The sequence below is a fragment of the Mirounga angustirostris genome, unplaced genomic scaffold (genome assembly GCF_029215605.1).
Source record: "Mirounga angustirostris isolate CCGP_5_RB_7025 unplaced genomic scaffold, mMirAng1.0.hap1 SCAF_2, whole genome shotgun sequence".
In the NCBI taxonomy this organism is placed as follows: Eukaryota; Metazoa; Chordata; class Mammalia; order Carnivora; family Phocidae; genus Mirounga; species Mirounga angustirostris.
The window spans coordinates 132559079-132577744 of record NW_026991710.1 but is presented as its reverse complement, the minus strand read 5'-3'; the positions used below and the strand labels follow the sequence as shown (position 1 = coordinate 132577744).

General features: G+C 34.6%; 1 protein-coding gene across 4 annotated transcripts in view; it reads right to left on the bottom strand.

Moving 5' to 3' along the window:
* Positions 1-2482: 2482 nt before the first annotated feature.
* GLRB (glycine receptor beta) overlaps positions 2483-18666 on the bottom strand; it is a 96508-nt gene continuing 80324 nt past the window's right edge. For all 4 annotated transcript variants that reach the window (XM_045880237.3, XM_064585204.1, XM_064585205.1 and 1 more), the window contains 2 exons: positions 14855-15147; positions 2483-3794 (listed from right to left, as the gene is read on the bottom strand). In XM_045880237.3, coding sequence (XP_045736193.1) covers positions 3498-3794; positions 14855-15147 — 590 coding nt within the window. In that variant the 3' untranslated portion in view covers positions 2483-3497. The remainder of the gene's footprint in view (positions 3795-14854; positions 15148-18666) is intronic.

The following is an 18666-nucleotide window of genomic DNA, read 5'->3' as shown; positions in this document are numbered from 1 at the left end:
CTGGATAAATGGTAAACAGGAATTCTTTGGAATATTTTTGCAAGTTTTCTAAAATTCTGAAACAATTTCAAGAAAGTTTTTTTTTTTTTTTTAAGATTTTACTTATTTATTTGACACAGAGAGAGCACAAGCAGGGGGAGTGGGAGAGAGAAAAGCAGGCTTCCCACCAAGCAGGATGCCCCATGCAGGGCTCAATCCCACAACCCTGGGATCATGACCTGAGCCAAAGGCAGACGCTTAACAACTGAGCCACACAGGCGCCTCTCAAGAAAGCTTTTAAAAAGAAAAGTAGTATGTCAATGACATCAAGTTGGTTAAGAGATGACTAGGTTGTGAGAGTTTGGATATATCATGATGAAAATCAACATTAGTAGTTTTTTGGAGGGAAATCTGGAGAACACCCTCAAATTTAAAATGTATACATCTTTAAACTCAGCAACTCCACTTCTGGTATCTGTCTCATGGAAGTATACTCATATGGCACAAAGATACTTATTGCAATAACCATTTTGTATTAGAAAAGTAAACCAATCAAAATTTCTGCTACATTCAAGCACATTCACGCTATAGAATTAATTAGGAGACAGAGGATAAATTTATGAACGTCCAATATGTCCTCACACAGAAAGATCTCCAAGACACAGTAAATTAAAAATAAAGAAATTGCAAAACTATACATATGGTAAAATCCCCTTTATGTTAAATCCCATTGAACTAAATTATCTTTTATATTTAAACCTGGACAGAGTTGTAAATGCCTAGAGTAAGGTGATGACCTCTGGGGAAAAGGAGAAGAGCTTGAAGAAAGAAGGACCTGACAGCAACTTTTAGTGCTCACTCTGAATACATCTTGCTTTCTAATACATCAAGGTACTCATATCTTACTTGGATAATTAAAAAAATTAATATCCCACGGTTAGTTCAAAAATAATAATATCCCACGGTTAGTTTAAAAATAACCACAACCTGGCTGCCTCAGTCTGTGCAGCATGCAACGCTTGATTTCAAGGTTGTGAGTTAAAGCCCCACGTTGGGTATGGAACTTACTTAATCAAAATAGTAATAATAATAAAATAATAATAATAATAATAATAATCAGCTGAGGTAGAGTGGAGCGAGATTAAAAACTGCTGTAGCAGTCTGAAAAAGAATGGGAAAGGGCAACTGAATTAGAGTTGTGTCAGCAGAAATGGAGAGGAGGAGGTGGTAGGGTGAGAGGGAAAATCTCTACGCCTTTTGAAAGGGTGTAGTGAGAGAAGGAAGGAAGATTTAATATGGCTGACTACAATAGTGACATCTTTAACAAGAACAGAGAATAAGAAAACCTACTGATTTGTGAGGAGAAGATAATTTTTATTTTGGAGACACTGAATCTGAGATACTGATATCCAGGTAGATATACTGCAAGTCTCCCAGAAAGATATAATATTTAGAGACGCAGACCAGAACTACCCTGGGGTTAAGCGACTAAATCCTTGAGGTAACAATTATAAAACAACTGTAAGTGGACACGGATTGTACTTCTTTGTTATGAGCACGGTCTAATGTTCCATTTGAAGTTACATAACACATTTAGTCCTGGAACAGCTACATATTTATAGTTGTGTATTAAAATTGATCTTAAGAGGTGACAATATTATATCACAGAAAGGAATTCATTCACATTTTTTCAATAAATTCTTGCATAATGAAACCTGTCTTCCATTTGGTACATTTCCCACTTAAAACTCTGTATCTAAATCAAACTCCTGAATATAAATGAAATTTGCAAGAACATAGAAAACATATTATAAGCAAATATGATTTTTATAAGTAAAAGTTGTAAATGGTTTAAGTCCTACTCAAGGCATTTTTTTCTATCACAATTCCATTAAAATGTTACTGCCCTGGGTCCTCACAGGATATTCAAGTCCATTGGTGGGGTTACTTATGGCATTTTAAAACTATTCAGATGGCTAAGCTTTTACAACTAGGGGGTGCTGAAGGACTACAGAGGATTATATTACATCTTATTTTTTAAAAATTTGGTAATCAGTGAAAATCTTTTAAAAAATTAAAGTCTTTAATAAAATAGCATTGAATTACATATAGCAATTTGCATAAACAATATTTAAACACATTTTATCATTGAATTGACCATATAAACCCTCAGCTGCAACAAAACTCTCCAAATAATGTAAATATACTTACTTGGTCTTATGTTTGTTGTTATATGAATTATGGATAATTCCAATTTCAGCTATGGAGAAATAAAAAGGTACACTGGATTGATATCACTAGGAAATGGGAGACTTATAGACCAGAAAGTGCCTATTTCAGATTCAAACAAGATCAAAGTAAATAAATCTAAGGAGTCTAGACTTTTAGCAAGAAAGAAAATACAACTAGCAATGAGACCTAACTTAAACAAAGATATTACATACTTTATCTTTAAATGTTTTATAGTAAATCCAAAAAGTATTCAAATAAAAAAAGAAACAAATTCAGAAAAAAAATTAATTTTACTTAAAAATATGTAAGCGTTTTAATAAAGAAGTTAAAATCTTCCAATGATTTTTTTTTCCCCCAAACTCAAGTTACTTCCAGGAATAGGGTATTTTCCTCTTTGTTTCTTAAAAATTATGTGAAATCACATATCCTTTATTATAGTCCAATTTAAAATATTTATGACTCTTTAAGCCACCATGATTTTATATATTCTGTATCAACAAAATGAAATCCATGAAAATATATTTAGGCTTTAAGGTGGATTAAATAGAATTTCTTTTGTCAGAAATATTTAATAAATGTATCTATCCTTTATTTTTATTTTTATCAGAAGTCAGAATTCAGTATGAATTTATATAAATCTAGATTTCCCTTTGTTTCCAAAATGCTGACTGTGTTTCATAAGCTGGCATTTTGACAAAACAGGCACACTTTAAAATGAGCTGATTTTACAAATTAGTAATTTTTTGAACTTTATTTCTCCACAGAGCCCACATAATTATAGTTGATATATTTCTACTTACAAAGTTTAAATAATATGTAATATAATTTTGCTTAATCTGTGATAATACCATCTAAAATTGTACAAGAATAAGATGGCTTTCTCTGAAAGTTACAAGGAAGGAAATTTGAAATACTACATACATTAGAATGGTGATCATAACAGGATCCAGCGTGCACGTCATTTTATTATCAGAATCATCTGAAGTATCTGCAATTTACACTAACTGAAGAGAATTGTTTGGATTATATTTTATGTAGTATGCTTATCCTTCATTCATTCCTAAAGCAATGTGTTTGCTATACATATATACATCATTAGTAGAGCACAGAAGTAACAAGATCATGCTGCCATTCAAAAGTAAGGTGCCACATTTTTATTACAATCAAATGGCATCCAAAATGCAATATACTGCTATGAAAATGCAAAAAATTTTCAGATTGGCATTTATGGATGAGGCCGGTCACAATGAAATGGCATTTTATTTTACACAAATGAAAAAGATCTATCATAAATATATAGACCAATATATAACATTGAAGAACAAGAAGCAGAAAGGAAACAATGCTCTTGCATAAAGATCAATTCGCTTTGCTGCTGTTGGAATAACAGGTTTGGCAGGGGGCGGCTTCTTGTTGTTCTTTGCCTGAGATTTCCCAAGCCCATTGTTGACTTCAATAGGTTTTCCATAGCAGTCATAATTGGATAATTCAAAATCTCTTGGTAAGCTTCCAACAATGCTGAAGTCATTAGACCTCAGGTCAGACTTGGAAGTGCAAACCTTTTTGCATCTCGTCTCTCCAACCTGAGAATAAAAGTTAAGGACAGAGTACATTTAGCATTTTTCTATTCATAAAACATCTCTTCAAAAGGATATTTTAAAAATCTGATGGTTTAATCAGTTGACTATTATCTCTGTTTCACAAAAAGAATCAATAGTAACTGATTATGCCATCAGATTACCTGAACATTTAGGGCTCTAAAATGTTGCCCATATAACAAAGCTTATGCCATGGAATAAACTTTTGATAGGTTACTTTATGTCAAGAGACTCAAAGTGCAGATCAACATTTATCTTAGGTGCTCCCAGGCTTGTGAGAGTTCTCAGTTGAAATACCAATAAATTACAATCCAATATTTAACCCTGACACCAGCCATATTACCACAATACATGGATTACAGAAATCTTCTGGTATTTCTAACCTTTGACTTCCCCATGGATTCTATTTCCAAAGATGGTGGTTTATAAATGACTGAGGCATTTCTCTCTTCAACGAGACAGACTCTGTCTCTAAACTGCATTCACAAATAGGAACTAAAAGATGGTCACAGTGATCATGAATCAAAGATCTACTGATAAAAGGCATTCATTCCTAATTTGTTGATTAAAGTGGATTAGCCAACCACACTCAGAGAATCCAAAGAAATTGTGTGTATTTCATCCAGATCATATGTCACAGAGATTATTCAGTTGACGATCTCTGAACTATTAAATTTAAATCCATTCCCTATAATATACAAAATAATTATTTCACATTGAACTCTCTCCAGCAATCAGAAATGCTCTCAGAAAAAAAAAAAATAGATGCCAACCCCAACGTCTTAAGATAGCACTGATATTACAAAAGGCCACAGAAGGGTATGCTCTTGACTCTACCGCTTAATTTCCTACTGTTCCTAATCCTGAGTTCTGTGATCCGCTTTTGGAATCTCCATTATTGATATTTATTGCTTTTACTGAAAAAGGAAACCTGTCATTATATACTGTTAGTATACTATAGCTACTCTAGGTTTTACCTTATTAGTATAATATAATGATTAGTTATATAGATTCTATTTACCTTTTACCAGATTATGGCTGGGTAAAACTCATGCTTAATGTAAGAAGTAACACAAATTATTTCCCAGCAGTATTTCAGGTAGCAGGACCCTATCTTTTATCTGGACAAACACTGAGTCATATCTTCTGGGCAAGAGCCAGATGGCAGTGTTTAGAGGTGGACAGCACATGAAATTAAGATATACTGAGTGAAAAAAAAAAAAAGCTAAAATGTGTTTGTGCATATTCCATCATTATACATGTAGATTATTTCCATTTTTTTTCAATTATGAACATGTACTGGTAATGTTATTTTTTAAGCTGGTATATAAGTGTTGGCTTTATTCAGATATACTTTATACCACATAGATATTGTACAATCCTACTAAGAATTATTAAAAAATATGTTTATATAAATATATATATTATAAATATAATATATAAATATAACTAAAAAATACACAAACTATTGATAAGTAGGAATGGGAATTCTGGAGCTGGAATTTTACCTATTTATTTATTTATTATATGTTTTTTGGGGGGAATTTTACCTTTCTTAGTGTTTCATACTAAGAAAAAAAAAGATGTGAAACACCAATATATTAACATATTTAGATGCTTTGATGGAACTTTGTTTAGCTAACAGAGGCCAACCTTAAGAAAGGGGATTCCCCCTCCCCTTTCCTAATGTGCAGTTACAATTTACCAATTGTGAGAAGTCAACTGACTTTAAAAGAGTATGTCTTAATGAGGTAGCTATTTTTGATTGAGCAACCACAGGTCCAGGGTCTAGTCCATATCAACTTATGCACTGTGTCTAGGAAAATATCTGGCATAAAATAGGGACTGGTCAGTTGGAATGAGAACAAAGGTAGCAACTAAATCTAAATTATTTAAATATGACTTTGGGAAATCATATATATATATAAAATTATGAATATCTATATATAAATGTTAGAAATATTTGAATATATACACAAATATGTGAATATTGTGAATTATGATTATATATAATAGAAAATATATTTTATATATATATAAAATTTACTTTTACACCTTCCATCTAAATTCCCCAAATTGAAATTTTAAAAGGCCATTTTCAGTAAGGAGTCTGTCATTTAAACCCCACCACCATGCACACGCACACAGAGACTCACATTCAGTCTCACACACCTTCCTTCCATTTAAAGCTCTAATTTTCCAGTGGTATTTGAGGAGTAAGTCTCAGGATATATCAGTGAACTTTTGTGAAGAGTAAAATTGCTACCTTGATTGGAACAGAGGTTGAGAACAGACTCTACATATCAAATTTTTGCATTTTCCTCAGACTCTCAGAACAATCTTCAAAATCTAGGACTCTATGGATATCCCATCTTGCTTTCTCCCTTTAGAATTCTCTACTCCAAAAGTTTTTTACTAACTGTGCTTTAGAATCCACTTATCAAAACAAAGGGGTATTCTAGCTTCTGCCAATAGACTTAAGAAGCATGCTTCTCATTTTTTTTTACTTTTTCACAAAGAAAGCCATACATATTTACTATAGAAATGCATTTACTTTAAATCTTATACACAGCTCTAGGTATAGTTTTAGTATCTATAAATAACTAAACAAGTAATCAAATTTATATGATACTATAACCTAAGTCACACATAAATACTTCAAATTTCCTAATCTGTTTTATTTACAAAAACATATTCTTAGATTCTGCTAGCCATTTTAACAATTTTAGAATTTAATCTACACAATTTATTCAAAATGTAGACATAAGATGTTATCTTTATTCAGAGAGATTATTTAAATATAGTACACATGTCAGTAAAAGAAGAATAATTTCTTCCATGTTAAAATAATAACATAGAAAAGCACTCCAAAGAGCTTCAATTTAGTTATACTAAATCTTCAATCGTTTAATGTATTAAAATCTCTTCTAGAAATGTATTTGAAGATTCTTTTATTTGAAAAGAGTGGAGTTGTGTGTTGTGTACTGAAGGAGAGAACCTCTACTATAGAAATATCTTTTAATTATGTGACACAACTAAATAAGAAATAAGAAGTCCTCAGGTTCCTTAAATAGGTCATGATTCATGGCCGGTCTCACTTTTTCCATTCATTGGAGATTTTACACAAACATAACTTTTTTTAGTTAATACTCTACACGTAATTATCATAATAAATATGTATATAAAAGTACAAAAATATTTACAATGTCATACTATTTTGAGCAATTATAATATCACATCAAGAGGGATTCAATAAACTCCTTATTAATAAGAGCGTAACCCTACATAACACATTCTTAAAAGTGATCTTGGTTATATTAATCTCCAATTTATAATTTCTCAATTTTTCCTCATATAAATATGTGTCTCATTTACCTTCATCATATAAGCTTGTCACTCCTGAAAATTACTGGTAGCAAAAATGAGGTAGTATGATAATGAAACTGTCAAGAATAAAAAATGATGCAGATAAGAACTTCCTAATTCCTCAAATTATAACCTTATTTAAGATTTTTTGTGTGTGTGGTCTTTTTCAGTTTGAGTCACACATTTAAAAGCAAATCTCCTTATGTAATATCTCTTGACCAGAAGACTTACAGATGATTTCATGGGAATAATGGTATCTTCTGCAGTTAATAAAAATAGGTTCAGAAGGGAATAATCTCTATATATTTTACCAAATTTAAGTCATTCCTTATTTTTTAAAAACCTAACATTACCATAGGAAACAACATCTCATTCATGTATGAACAGCAGGTTTTATGTTTTTAATTGTTCAAATCCAAAGGCAAAGACACTTTTTTTGTCTTTTATTCACAATATCTTTCTTATGAATAGCACATGGCACATACTGGGCATTGGGAACAGGATGATATTAACAACAGTAGGTCCTCAACATTTTTGTTGAATTTAAAAAGGTTATACAAGTAAACAAACAAATTAGTAGGTAAAATACTGTAATGGTTGAGGAAGTACTAAATTTGGGGGGTAACCTAGATAATTATGTATGTATGACGACAAATTTATATATGCAGGCAAAATTATAAAAATATGCTAAAAGCAGGATCACATTATCATTGATGTTTCTTATTTCTTACACTTTTTAAAATCATTTCTTTCCTTCACAAACACAGTATTATTTTAAAAGATCAGCATGATCAAAAATTACCTATAATCCAAATTTCACTGTGCTTTAATTAATAACTATTGTTATTCTGTTTAAAAACAAATAACATAACATTTTGAAACCATACCCCAGAGGGTTCATGAGGTTGAAACTAGCAGAAAGTTTAAAGCTTGTTTTTCAGAGAATTGTTTCTCCCTAATCAGCTATTGTGTCTTTTCAGACCCTACTAACAGATCCACTAGCTGTTTCTGCAGAAGCCTGAACGCAAGGTCAACTGATATGGTGCCAGCCTATGAACAAGCAAGGCCCCACATTCCTTAACAGAGATAACGAGACTAAGACCCCATTCCAGTCTATACCAGCTCTCAGAGCATGTCCATAGCCCCTTCTCCTTGTCCTAAGATAACCTCCTGATGTCAGGGGCTGAATTTTGCCTCCTTCTGGTGTTAAGTCCCCACCCCAAAGTGAACATGGGATTTATGTTACATACATGTTTGCTCATATGTATGGTTCATCTTTCCTCATGAATAGTCGTAAGTTTCCCTGCCCTTTTCATCAATATGTATGTAATCTCCTACCCTGAATTTCCCCTTTAAAAACCCCATTTCTTCGCCTGGAACCTCAGAGATGGTCCTTGGACACTAATCCGCCATCTTCCCAGGTTGCTGGCCTCCTAAATAAAGCAATCTTTCTTTTCCAACCAACACTTTTCTCTTGAGTACTTCCTTTTGAGTGGCAAGCAGCCGAACTTGGGTTTCAATAACAATTTCATTGAAATTACTTTGCAAAAGTTTATGTTTTGAAAGCAAAGTACACTGGAACGAGTGCATTTTGAAATCAGAAACTATTTTTTCACAGCAAAACCACTAAATTAAAAAGACAACAATTTTTTAATTTCTCTTTTTTATATTCTTTTATGTCAATGTGTAACAGTCTTATGAATTTATCAAGCTTACACATTTGCTCTAAGTTTGATGCATATATTAAAGATGCTATTTTTTTGCTCATTCTCATTTTGAAGTCTATCTCAGGATACAAATATTACATAGGTACAATGTTCATTTTAGAAATTGCATTTGGCCTGTAAGCAATAAGAATAATTTACATTTATTTCTGGAGATTAAAATTTCTGGTCAACTTTTAAACTCCCTAAGCATCACTCTATGACTTTTTTGTAGCAAAATGTAATAGTTTCAGAATCCAAACACGTGTGTTTCTGTTAGCAACCCTAAACACAATAAGAATTAAAATACAGAAGTTCTTAAATATGTTGAACTTTTCTTCATTGGGTAATTATTTTAATGCCTGAAAGCTAAATTTAAAAAAACATGATTCTTTTTTTTAAATTTTATTATGTTATATTAATCACCATACATTACATCATTAGTTTTTTTTTTTTGTTTTTTTTTTTTATTTTTATTTTTTTTTATTTTTTTTTAAAGATTTTATTTATTTATTCATGAGAGACAGAGAGAGAGAGGCAGAGGGAGAAGCAGGCTCCCAAGGAGCAGAGAGCCCGATGCGGGACTCGATCCCAGGACCCTGGGATCATGACCTGAGCCGAAGGCAGACGCTTAACCATCTGAGCCACCCAGGCGCCCTACATCATTAGTTTTTGATGTAGTGTTCCATGATTCATTGTTTGCATATAACACCCAGTGCTCCATGCAGAATGTGCCCTCTTTTATACCCATCACCAGGCTAACCTATCCCCCACCCTCCTCCCCTCTAGAACCCTCAGTTTGTTTCCCAGAGTCTATAGTCTCTCATGGCTCATCTCCCCCTGATTCCCCCCCCCTTCATTTTTCCCTTCCTGCTATCTTTTTTTTTTTTTTTTTAACATATAATGTATTATTTGTTTCAGAGGTACAGGTCTGTGATTCATCAGTCTTACACACTTCACAGTGCTCACCATAGCACATACCCTCCCCAATATCTACCACCCAGCCACCCCATCCCTCCCACCCCCACCACTCCAGCAACCCTCAGTTTATTTCCTGAGATTAAGAATTCCAAAAAACATGATTCTGGGGAGAATTCAAGATGGCCTAGGAAGATCCTGATCTCATCCCTCCCATGGACATATCAGATCTACATCTGCATATGGAATAATTCCCTCTGAAGGGGATCAAGAAATTGGATGAATAGAGCCCCTGCAATAAGCAACATCAACAAAATGGGTAGAAGAGGCAGAGATACGGTCTTGCTGAGGGAAAAAAAACACACCTCAGGCACAGCACTCCATGTTTAGGAGGGATCTCAAAGGTATAGAGCTTTATCCTGAGGAGTGAAAGATGTGAGCTCCATATCATGCAACTTAACCCTTAGATTCTGCACAGGAGACATGAGTCCCCAAAATACCTAACCTCTGAAAACTAGTAAGGAATATGGCCAGGAAAACTATGGAACCATAGTAACAGAAAAACCCACTCTTAAAAGGCTCAGGTGCTGACTCACTTGACATGGAAACCAGTGCAAGAACAGGAGAGAGCTGAGCCTCTCTTCCCCCAGGAACTTAGACACTGGAGGCAGCCATTTTTACTATCTTGTTCTGCCATGCTGATGCTGGCATTGGTGAACACCATTTTGGAATCCTCCCTCTAGACTGCTAATGTCAGAGGGCATGCCCCATAAAGGGCATCAAACAACATGTGCCTTGGTCAGGCCTTGCAGCTGACAAGACAATAACCCCACCCACCGTGCACCTGCAGCAGTCAGAGCCAGGCATCCCAGCCAGTTGGGCCAGGGCCACTCCCACCTACTACATGCCCACAGCAGTCATGTCCCCACCACAACAGTAGGGTGCACATAGCCTACACAGGGGGTACTCCTGGAACACCTGGTTCTGGTGACCAGGAGGATTTGCACTTCTGGGCTCCACAAGACAACACCTACATAAGGCCACTCCTTCAAGACCAGGAAAAGGAGCTCAACTACTTAATACTTAGTAACAAACATGGAGAGTTAGGCAAATGAAGAGACAGAGGAATATGTTCTAAGTGAAAGAACAAGACAAAATCTTGGTAAAAGAACTTAATGAAATGGAGTAAGCAATCTACCTGATAAAGAGTTCATAGTAATGGTCATAAAAATGCTTACCAAACTCAGGAGAAGAATGAATGAACACAGTGAGAATTTCAACAAAGAGATAGAAAATATAAGAAAGCACCAACCAGAGCTGAAGAATGCAATAACAGAAATGATAAATACACTAGAGGGAATAAACGGCAGATTAGATGATACAGAAAAATGGATCAGTGATCTGGAAGTCAGGATAGTGAAAATAACCCAAATTGAACAGCAAAGAGAAAAAATAATTTTAAAACTGGATAGTGTAAGGGACTTTGGGACAATACCAAGTATACCAACATTCACATTAGAACTCATACCACTCAATATCAAAAAACACAATCCAGTTAAAAACTGGGCAGAAGGGGCATCTGGGTGGCTCAGATGGTTAAGTGTCTTTCACCCCCACCTAGCAGAAACAAACTGCTTCCCCTCTTCTACACTGGGGATGATGTCATAGGAGGCCTAGCAGAGAGGCAGGACTTTTATCACCACAAAGTGGTAACAAGGGCATTCCCCCTGTAGTATCAGTGAAGATCACATGGGGTATTAAAAACTCTCAATCCCACCCTGCAATAATGAAGAGACCCCATCCTCACTGTGTGAGGATCTGGACTTCTACTTCTGGAAGTACTGATGCATCACCCTTCCTTCTCCTGGAAGGACACAGTCAGAGAAAGCCAGCTAAAACAAGAAAGGAAAGTTTAAACAAGATTCAGAGTCTCATAAAATAATATGAAAATGTTCAGGTTTCAGTAGAAATCACTCATCATACAAAGGACTAGAGAAGATCTCAAATTGAATTTTTTAAAAATACGATCAGTAGATACCAACACCAAGATGAAAAATGTATTAGAATTATCTGAGAAATGTTTTAAAACATGGATGATAAAAGTGTTTCAATCAGGTATTAAGAACATTTGTTTGAAACCTTTGAAAAATAGGAAGCCTGAGCAAAGAAATACAAAATCTTGGGGAGGGAGGGAGGAGGGAGGGAGGGAGGGAGGAAGGAAGGAAGGAAGGAAGGAAGGGAGAAAGAAAGAAAGAGAAAGAAAGAAAAAGAAAAAAGACAGACCAAATGGAAAGTTTAAAACTGAAAAATACATTAAGCAAAATATAAATCTCAGTGGGTGAGCTCAACAGAAAAATGGAAGGGGCAGAGGAAAGAATCAGTGAATTAGAAGATATAACCAAAGAAATTATCCAGTTTCAACAAAACAGAGAAAATCAACTAGAAAAAAATGAAAAGCCTTAGGAATCTGTGGGACTATAACAAAGGATCTAACAGTTGTGTCATCAGAGTCTCAGAAAGATGGGAGAAAGAAAGCAGATCTGAAAAGGTACTAGAGAAAATAGTAGCTGAAAACTTTCCAAATTTGCCAAGAAACATAAGCCTACATTAAAAAAAATTTTTTTTTTTAAGATTTTGTTTATTTACTTGAGAGAGAGAGAGAGCACGCACATGCAAGTGAGTGCACGCTCAGGGGAGGGGCAGGAGAAGCAGGTCCCTTGCTGAGCAGAGAGCCCGAGGTGGGACTCGATCCCAGGATCCCGGGATCATGACCTGAGCTGAAAGCAGATGTTTAACCCACTCAGCCACCCAGGTGCCCCTTTAAGTCTACATTTTTAAACAAGCTGAACAAATCCCAAACAGGATAAATGCAAAGAAATCCACACCAAAACACAGAATTTAACTTCTGAATAATAAAGATCAAAAGAAGTCTTGAAGGTGGCCAGAGAAAAATGGGTTTACCCTCAGGGGAAAAACCATATGAATTAAGTGGGGTTCTCATCAGAGGCCACAGAGGCCAGAAGGAGGTAGCACAATGTTTTTTATGTGCTAAAGGAACTGTCAACACAGAATCCTATACCTAGTGAAATTACCCTTCAGAAATGAAGGGGAAATCAAGACTTCCTCAGATGAAGGAAAACTAGAACAATTTGTTACCAGCAGCATCACCCAAAGTAATGGATAATGGAAATTCTCTAAAAGTAAACAATGGAAAACATATCAGAAAAAAAGCAAGAACATGGTAAGCAAAAAGATACATAAATACAATAAGCTTTTCTTCTCCCTCTCAGTTTTCTAAACTATGTTTGATAGTGAAACAAACAGTATAACACTTTCTAATTAGGTTCTAAAAATATTTACAGTTCTATCATAAACAGAAAGTTAAAGGGATGTTAAAGAATGTAATGTTTTGGGACACCTGGGTGGCTCAGTTGGTTAAGCGTCTGCCTTCAGCTCAGGTCATGATCCCAGGGCCCTGGGATCGAGTCCCCCATTGGGCTCCCTGCTCTGCGGGGAGCCTGCTTCTCCCTCTGCCTCTGCCTCTCTCTCTCTCTATCTCTCATGAATAAATAAATAAAATCTTTAAAAAAAAATAAAAAAAAAAGAATGTGATGTTTCTACACATCACACAAACTGGCAAAATAATGACACCAGTCAACCGTAATAAGTTATGTACATGTAATTAGTACCTAGAACAACCATAAACAAGATAAAGAGATACACTTAAAAACAATATAAAAAACTCAAAATGTCATTCTATAAAATGTTTAAGTAACCTTCATGAGAGCAAACAGAAATGAAACAGAAAGCAAACAAAACAATAGACTGAAGCCCTAATATATCAATACTTATATTAAAGTTAAATGATCTAAATATACCAATTAAAATATGAGAGTAGTGGAGCAGATTAAAAGTCATAAATCAACAATATATGTTGTCTACAAGAAACTCACTTCAAATATAATGATATAGACATGCTGGATGGAAAAGGATGTAAAAAGACATGCCAAATATATGACCTCCTTAAGGTCATGATAGCTCTGTATTAATGAAAATTGTATACTCATTCTTCATAAAGGGATTTAGGGTATGAACGAGTTATAAGGCCTGAAAAGCCCTCCCACAAAGTAGTGACTAACATTGCAGAGAGTCTTGGCTGTAGATGCAGAAAATGAGTTTAATGACTTAACCAGAACCAAAAAATTTTTTTTTAATTTTTCTAAAAAATCTAGCTTCAGGCAGCACCACATAAAAACAGTTTGCCCACTTTTGCATTTAAAAATGTGTATGTGGCATACTTGTCTAACATTCTAGGTAAGGGACATGGTGGTAATTAACAAACAGACTAATGGCCCCATTAACATGGGGCCATAATATAGGCAGAGGAGGTGATTCGTAATCCATGAAATAGACTATTGCCCCAGAATTTATCAGAATCTAAAGGCACTGCCTATTGTTCTTAGATCTATGATCGAGTGATAAAGCAAGGTCCAATTCTGTAAGCACTCACCACTGGGCTGGACAGATCCCAGACTCTGGGTATAGTTTCTCTAGGAGCCAGTCATCCAATAAATAAGTAGCCTGCCTGACATATTCTGTGTGCAGCTCTCTAACTTGGTGGGGAACAGTAGGGGGTTTTATCAAGAGCATGGGCTCCCCTAAGGTCTTCATTGATGACAGAATGTCAGTGCTCCCGGCAGTCCTGTGGCCTCTCAGTGATGGCTTATCAAGTGAGGAACAAGAGGAAGGTCTATACTTCGGCAAGATCTCCACGTTCAATGGTAGCCATCAAAGCAGAAATGTACCATGAAACTCCATGGAAAGTCTTCTAGAAATTTGATAAACTGTTGATTTCTTTTTCTTAATTAGTATTTAACCTAAGTGTTTTTTTATTTCTTTGCCAAAAAAGTATGCTGTGTACAGTTCCTTTTCCTCTGTGAAAGAAAAATGACAGAACACCAATTCTATCAAACCTTCACACACAGAGAAAAGTATCTTTCTCCTGATGCTGCAGAGAGGATGGGGGAAATAATTTTCCCTGTATAGTTTCATTCTTACCTGCAAAGTGCTAATGTGAACAGGAGTCCCTGTACCATTCACAGTATTCTTTTTAGCAGCATTTCCACCTTTCCCATCTGCTTGCTCAGCCTTAGCAATTCTGGCTTTTTCTGCTTCAACTCTTTTGGGGTTATTCAACATCACCTGGACGACAGCATACTCCACCAGTGAAGCAAACCCAAAAAGAAGACAAGCAATGAGCCAAACATCAAGAGCCTTCACGTAGGATACTTTGGGAAGTTCAGCAGCAAGGGTTGTACACTCGGAGGCCAAGCTGAGTACCGAGAAGATACCTACAGAAACAGAAATGGAAGTTAAAGTTGCTTTTTACCCCTGTGAAATGTTCTGCAAACATTACTTATTGACAGTATTACTCTCCAGTAAGTTTCAATGCTCCTCAGGTCTCTTTTAAGCTCAAAGAGTATAAAAACAATACTGACATACCTTTTATGTTAGGATTAGTGAATGTAATTGGAGATGTTTGTAAATATTTAATATTTAAAAGTAAACAGAAATTTAAACCAAGGTATAAAAACCAATTTAGATCTGGTTTAAATACTATAGATGTCTAAAACTATTTTGTAGTATCTCAGAGAAAACCATAAAGCCCTCTACTTAGTTATGTCATTTTTCAGCTTTATTTTAGACAGTTATAGAACTGAATTTTACCCCATGAAGAATTATACCTGAGCAAGAATAGAACATACAAAGCAATTTTCTGATAAGGCTCACAATTAAAAAACAAAATCTAATAGAAAAGATAAAGATAGAGCATCCCTGATTATTTCAGGGAAACAAATGATTTCAGCTTTTCAAGGAAAGAATATTATTCTGCTATATGTAATATTAACCATTTATGGAAAGCTAACTAGTTATATATCAATTGAAGTCAAATAATTGTAAGATCCTAAAGGAAAATTGCATTAATTTATGTCCCTCTTTTTCTTTACACTTGCCACACTCCCAGCTTTTCCCTTTTGTCTCTTTCTTCCTTCCTTCATATTTTCAGAAGAGGGGATGGGCAAATATGACCCACTGGCACTGACTACCAATAACACACTGGGTCAGAAAAAGTCTTATATGATGTTAAGGGAGACTCACTTTCAGCCATGTAGTAAACAGGTGTGCCTTGACTCTGTGAGCCCAATTCACATATGGGGCCAAGTGCACTTTTTTATTCTAGATTTGACCACCACTGAGAATTAATGCATATGTTATCCTAATAAAGATGCACTTGGCTCTTTTCTCTTGCCTTGGGAATATGGTAACTACTATATTAGAATTAATAATCAGTTAAAACATTGAAAAATGTATTCCACCAGTTGCATTCAGTGGCTCCTAAAAGGTATAGAGTTTGTTGGTTGTTTTTTTTTTTTTTTATGTATTCAAGAGTTAAAACATTCTCTACTAGAAAGGTTTCTAGCAGATGGAAACAGTATTACTTAGAATATAAAAATTTGATAAACATCTAATCTGCTATCATACTGACTATCCTTAGTCCTGAAGAAAATTAAGAATTAATTAATAGGATTATATTTTTAAAAGTTAATATAGGTCTTAATGTTTCTAACCTGGAAGTGGAAAATAACATAAAAATCCAAGGTCCTATCACTTATCGCTTGAAACTACAGTTAATTATACCTATGGGCATTAATTTGGCAAATTATATTTCCAAGTCAATTTTTCTATTCTTTTTTTTTTTTTAAAGATTTTATTTATTTATTTGACAGAGACACAGCAAGAGCAGGAACACAAGCAGGAGGAATGGGAGAGGGAGAAGCAGGATTCCCGCGGAGCAGAGAGCCCGATGCGGGGCTCGATCCCAGGACTCTGGGATCATGACCTGAGCCGAAGGCAGACGCTTAACGACTGAGCCACCCAGGCGCCCCATCTATTCTTAATCAAATGTTATGTGCCAACCTATCAATCAAAAACAAGCCTTACTTAATTCCTTGAGATAGACTATATTGACACACCATTCTCCATGTTTCCATAGCATTTCACGTTCCTCAATAACAAAGAATGTATCAAACTTAGTAGTATACCTGAATATTTTCTGATATATTAGAAACTTCATGAGAAAATGGAGAATAATGTCAGATTATAGAAGATCCTAAAAGCACTATAATGAATTTACCATGTTTGGTAAAAAATATTAAGGAACTGTAAACTGAGGGAAGAGAAATGAAATTAGCAAAAGAATGTTGAATAACATTACTCTGGTAGGGATGTACAAAACAGACAAATAAAGGAAAAAATAGTAGTTGCAGAAACAAAGCATGAGGAAAAGAAGGACAGAACTGATATAAAAAGGATTTTGAAGAAAACATTTTTAAAAGACTTGGTTATTGACTGAAGGAAGAAAGAAAAGATTGAGACAATTTTCTGAAAAACAGATTACTAGGAAAGTACCCATAAAAGATGGGAAGAAGAGACTTAGAAAAGATAATGACTTTGGTATGAAAATACTGAGTTAGGTTAGATAAAGGCCAAGAAATGCAAAATTGATAACCATGACACAGCACAATGCACTTGAGAGTTTTGTAAAAGGAAAGATAAGCCAATATCATGCAGATGGAGGTCATGTTGAAAATATAGAAAACTTTGTGAGGAAGAAATGCTGGAGTGTCAGAGAAAGAAGACCAAAGGAACAGAGAAGGGATTGCCTTTTAAAAGGAATGATATGACATTAATAGATTTTGGGGGAGGGAGAAAGGAGGTATTTATAATCCCAGGTATTAAGTTAGAAACCATGATAGTCAATTCTATTATGGTTTTTATCATTTCAAAGATGAAAGAATAGAAATGGAGATGAGTTATGGAGGAGGAGAATGTGAACATCACTGTATGCCTTCTCTTTAGGAAATCATATTAAAATAGGAAATACCCATTTTTTTTTATCCTAAAATAGGAAATCATGGGGCATCTGGGTGGCTCAGTCGGTTAAGTGGCGACTCTTGATTTCGGCTCAGGTCGTGATCTTGGGGTGTGAAATTGAGACCTGCCTCAAGCTCTGCACTCAGAATGGAGTCTGCTTCAGATTTTCTCTCTCTCCCTCTCCCTCTCCCCCAACCCCCACTCACACACACTCTCTCTCTAAACAAATAAAATCTTTTTAAAAAATGAAATCTGAGCAAATAATATTTCTTTAGACAAATACTGTGGCATTATCTTAATATATTCTTCAAATAAAATTACTTCACTGGTAAATAATGCATATTGAAATTTTGTCTGAATTTTAATAAATTATAAACCAATCAGAAGAAATTACACTACTAGGTATCTACTCAAAGAAAATGAAAACTCTAATTTGAAAAGATATATGTACCCCTAAGTTTATTGCAGGATTATTTACAATAGCCAAGATATGAAAGCAAACCAAGTGTCCAACGATAGATGAATGGATAAAGAAGATGTGGTATATATATATATATATATATATAGTGTAATATTACTCAGCCATCAAAAAAAATGAGATCTTGCACATTTGCAGCAATGAGGATGGAGCTAGAGAGTATAATGCTAATGTAATAACAAATGCCATGAACTGGTCAAGGAATAACTGCAAGTGTTCTCATACCTATCTAAACTACAAATGATTTTTATCTCATTAAGCAATAAACTATAAAATTCATATATGTGTAATTGTGATTAATAAAATGAAGATTTATTTAGAAGTACTACTAAATTATATTAAGATGTTATCATTTCACAATGCCTTAATCAAAGGATACTAAAAGGAAAACCATTATTAATATTATGTGGGAATCCAAAAATACTTTTTGACATTTCTGTAAGAGATCTTATTCCAG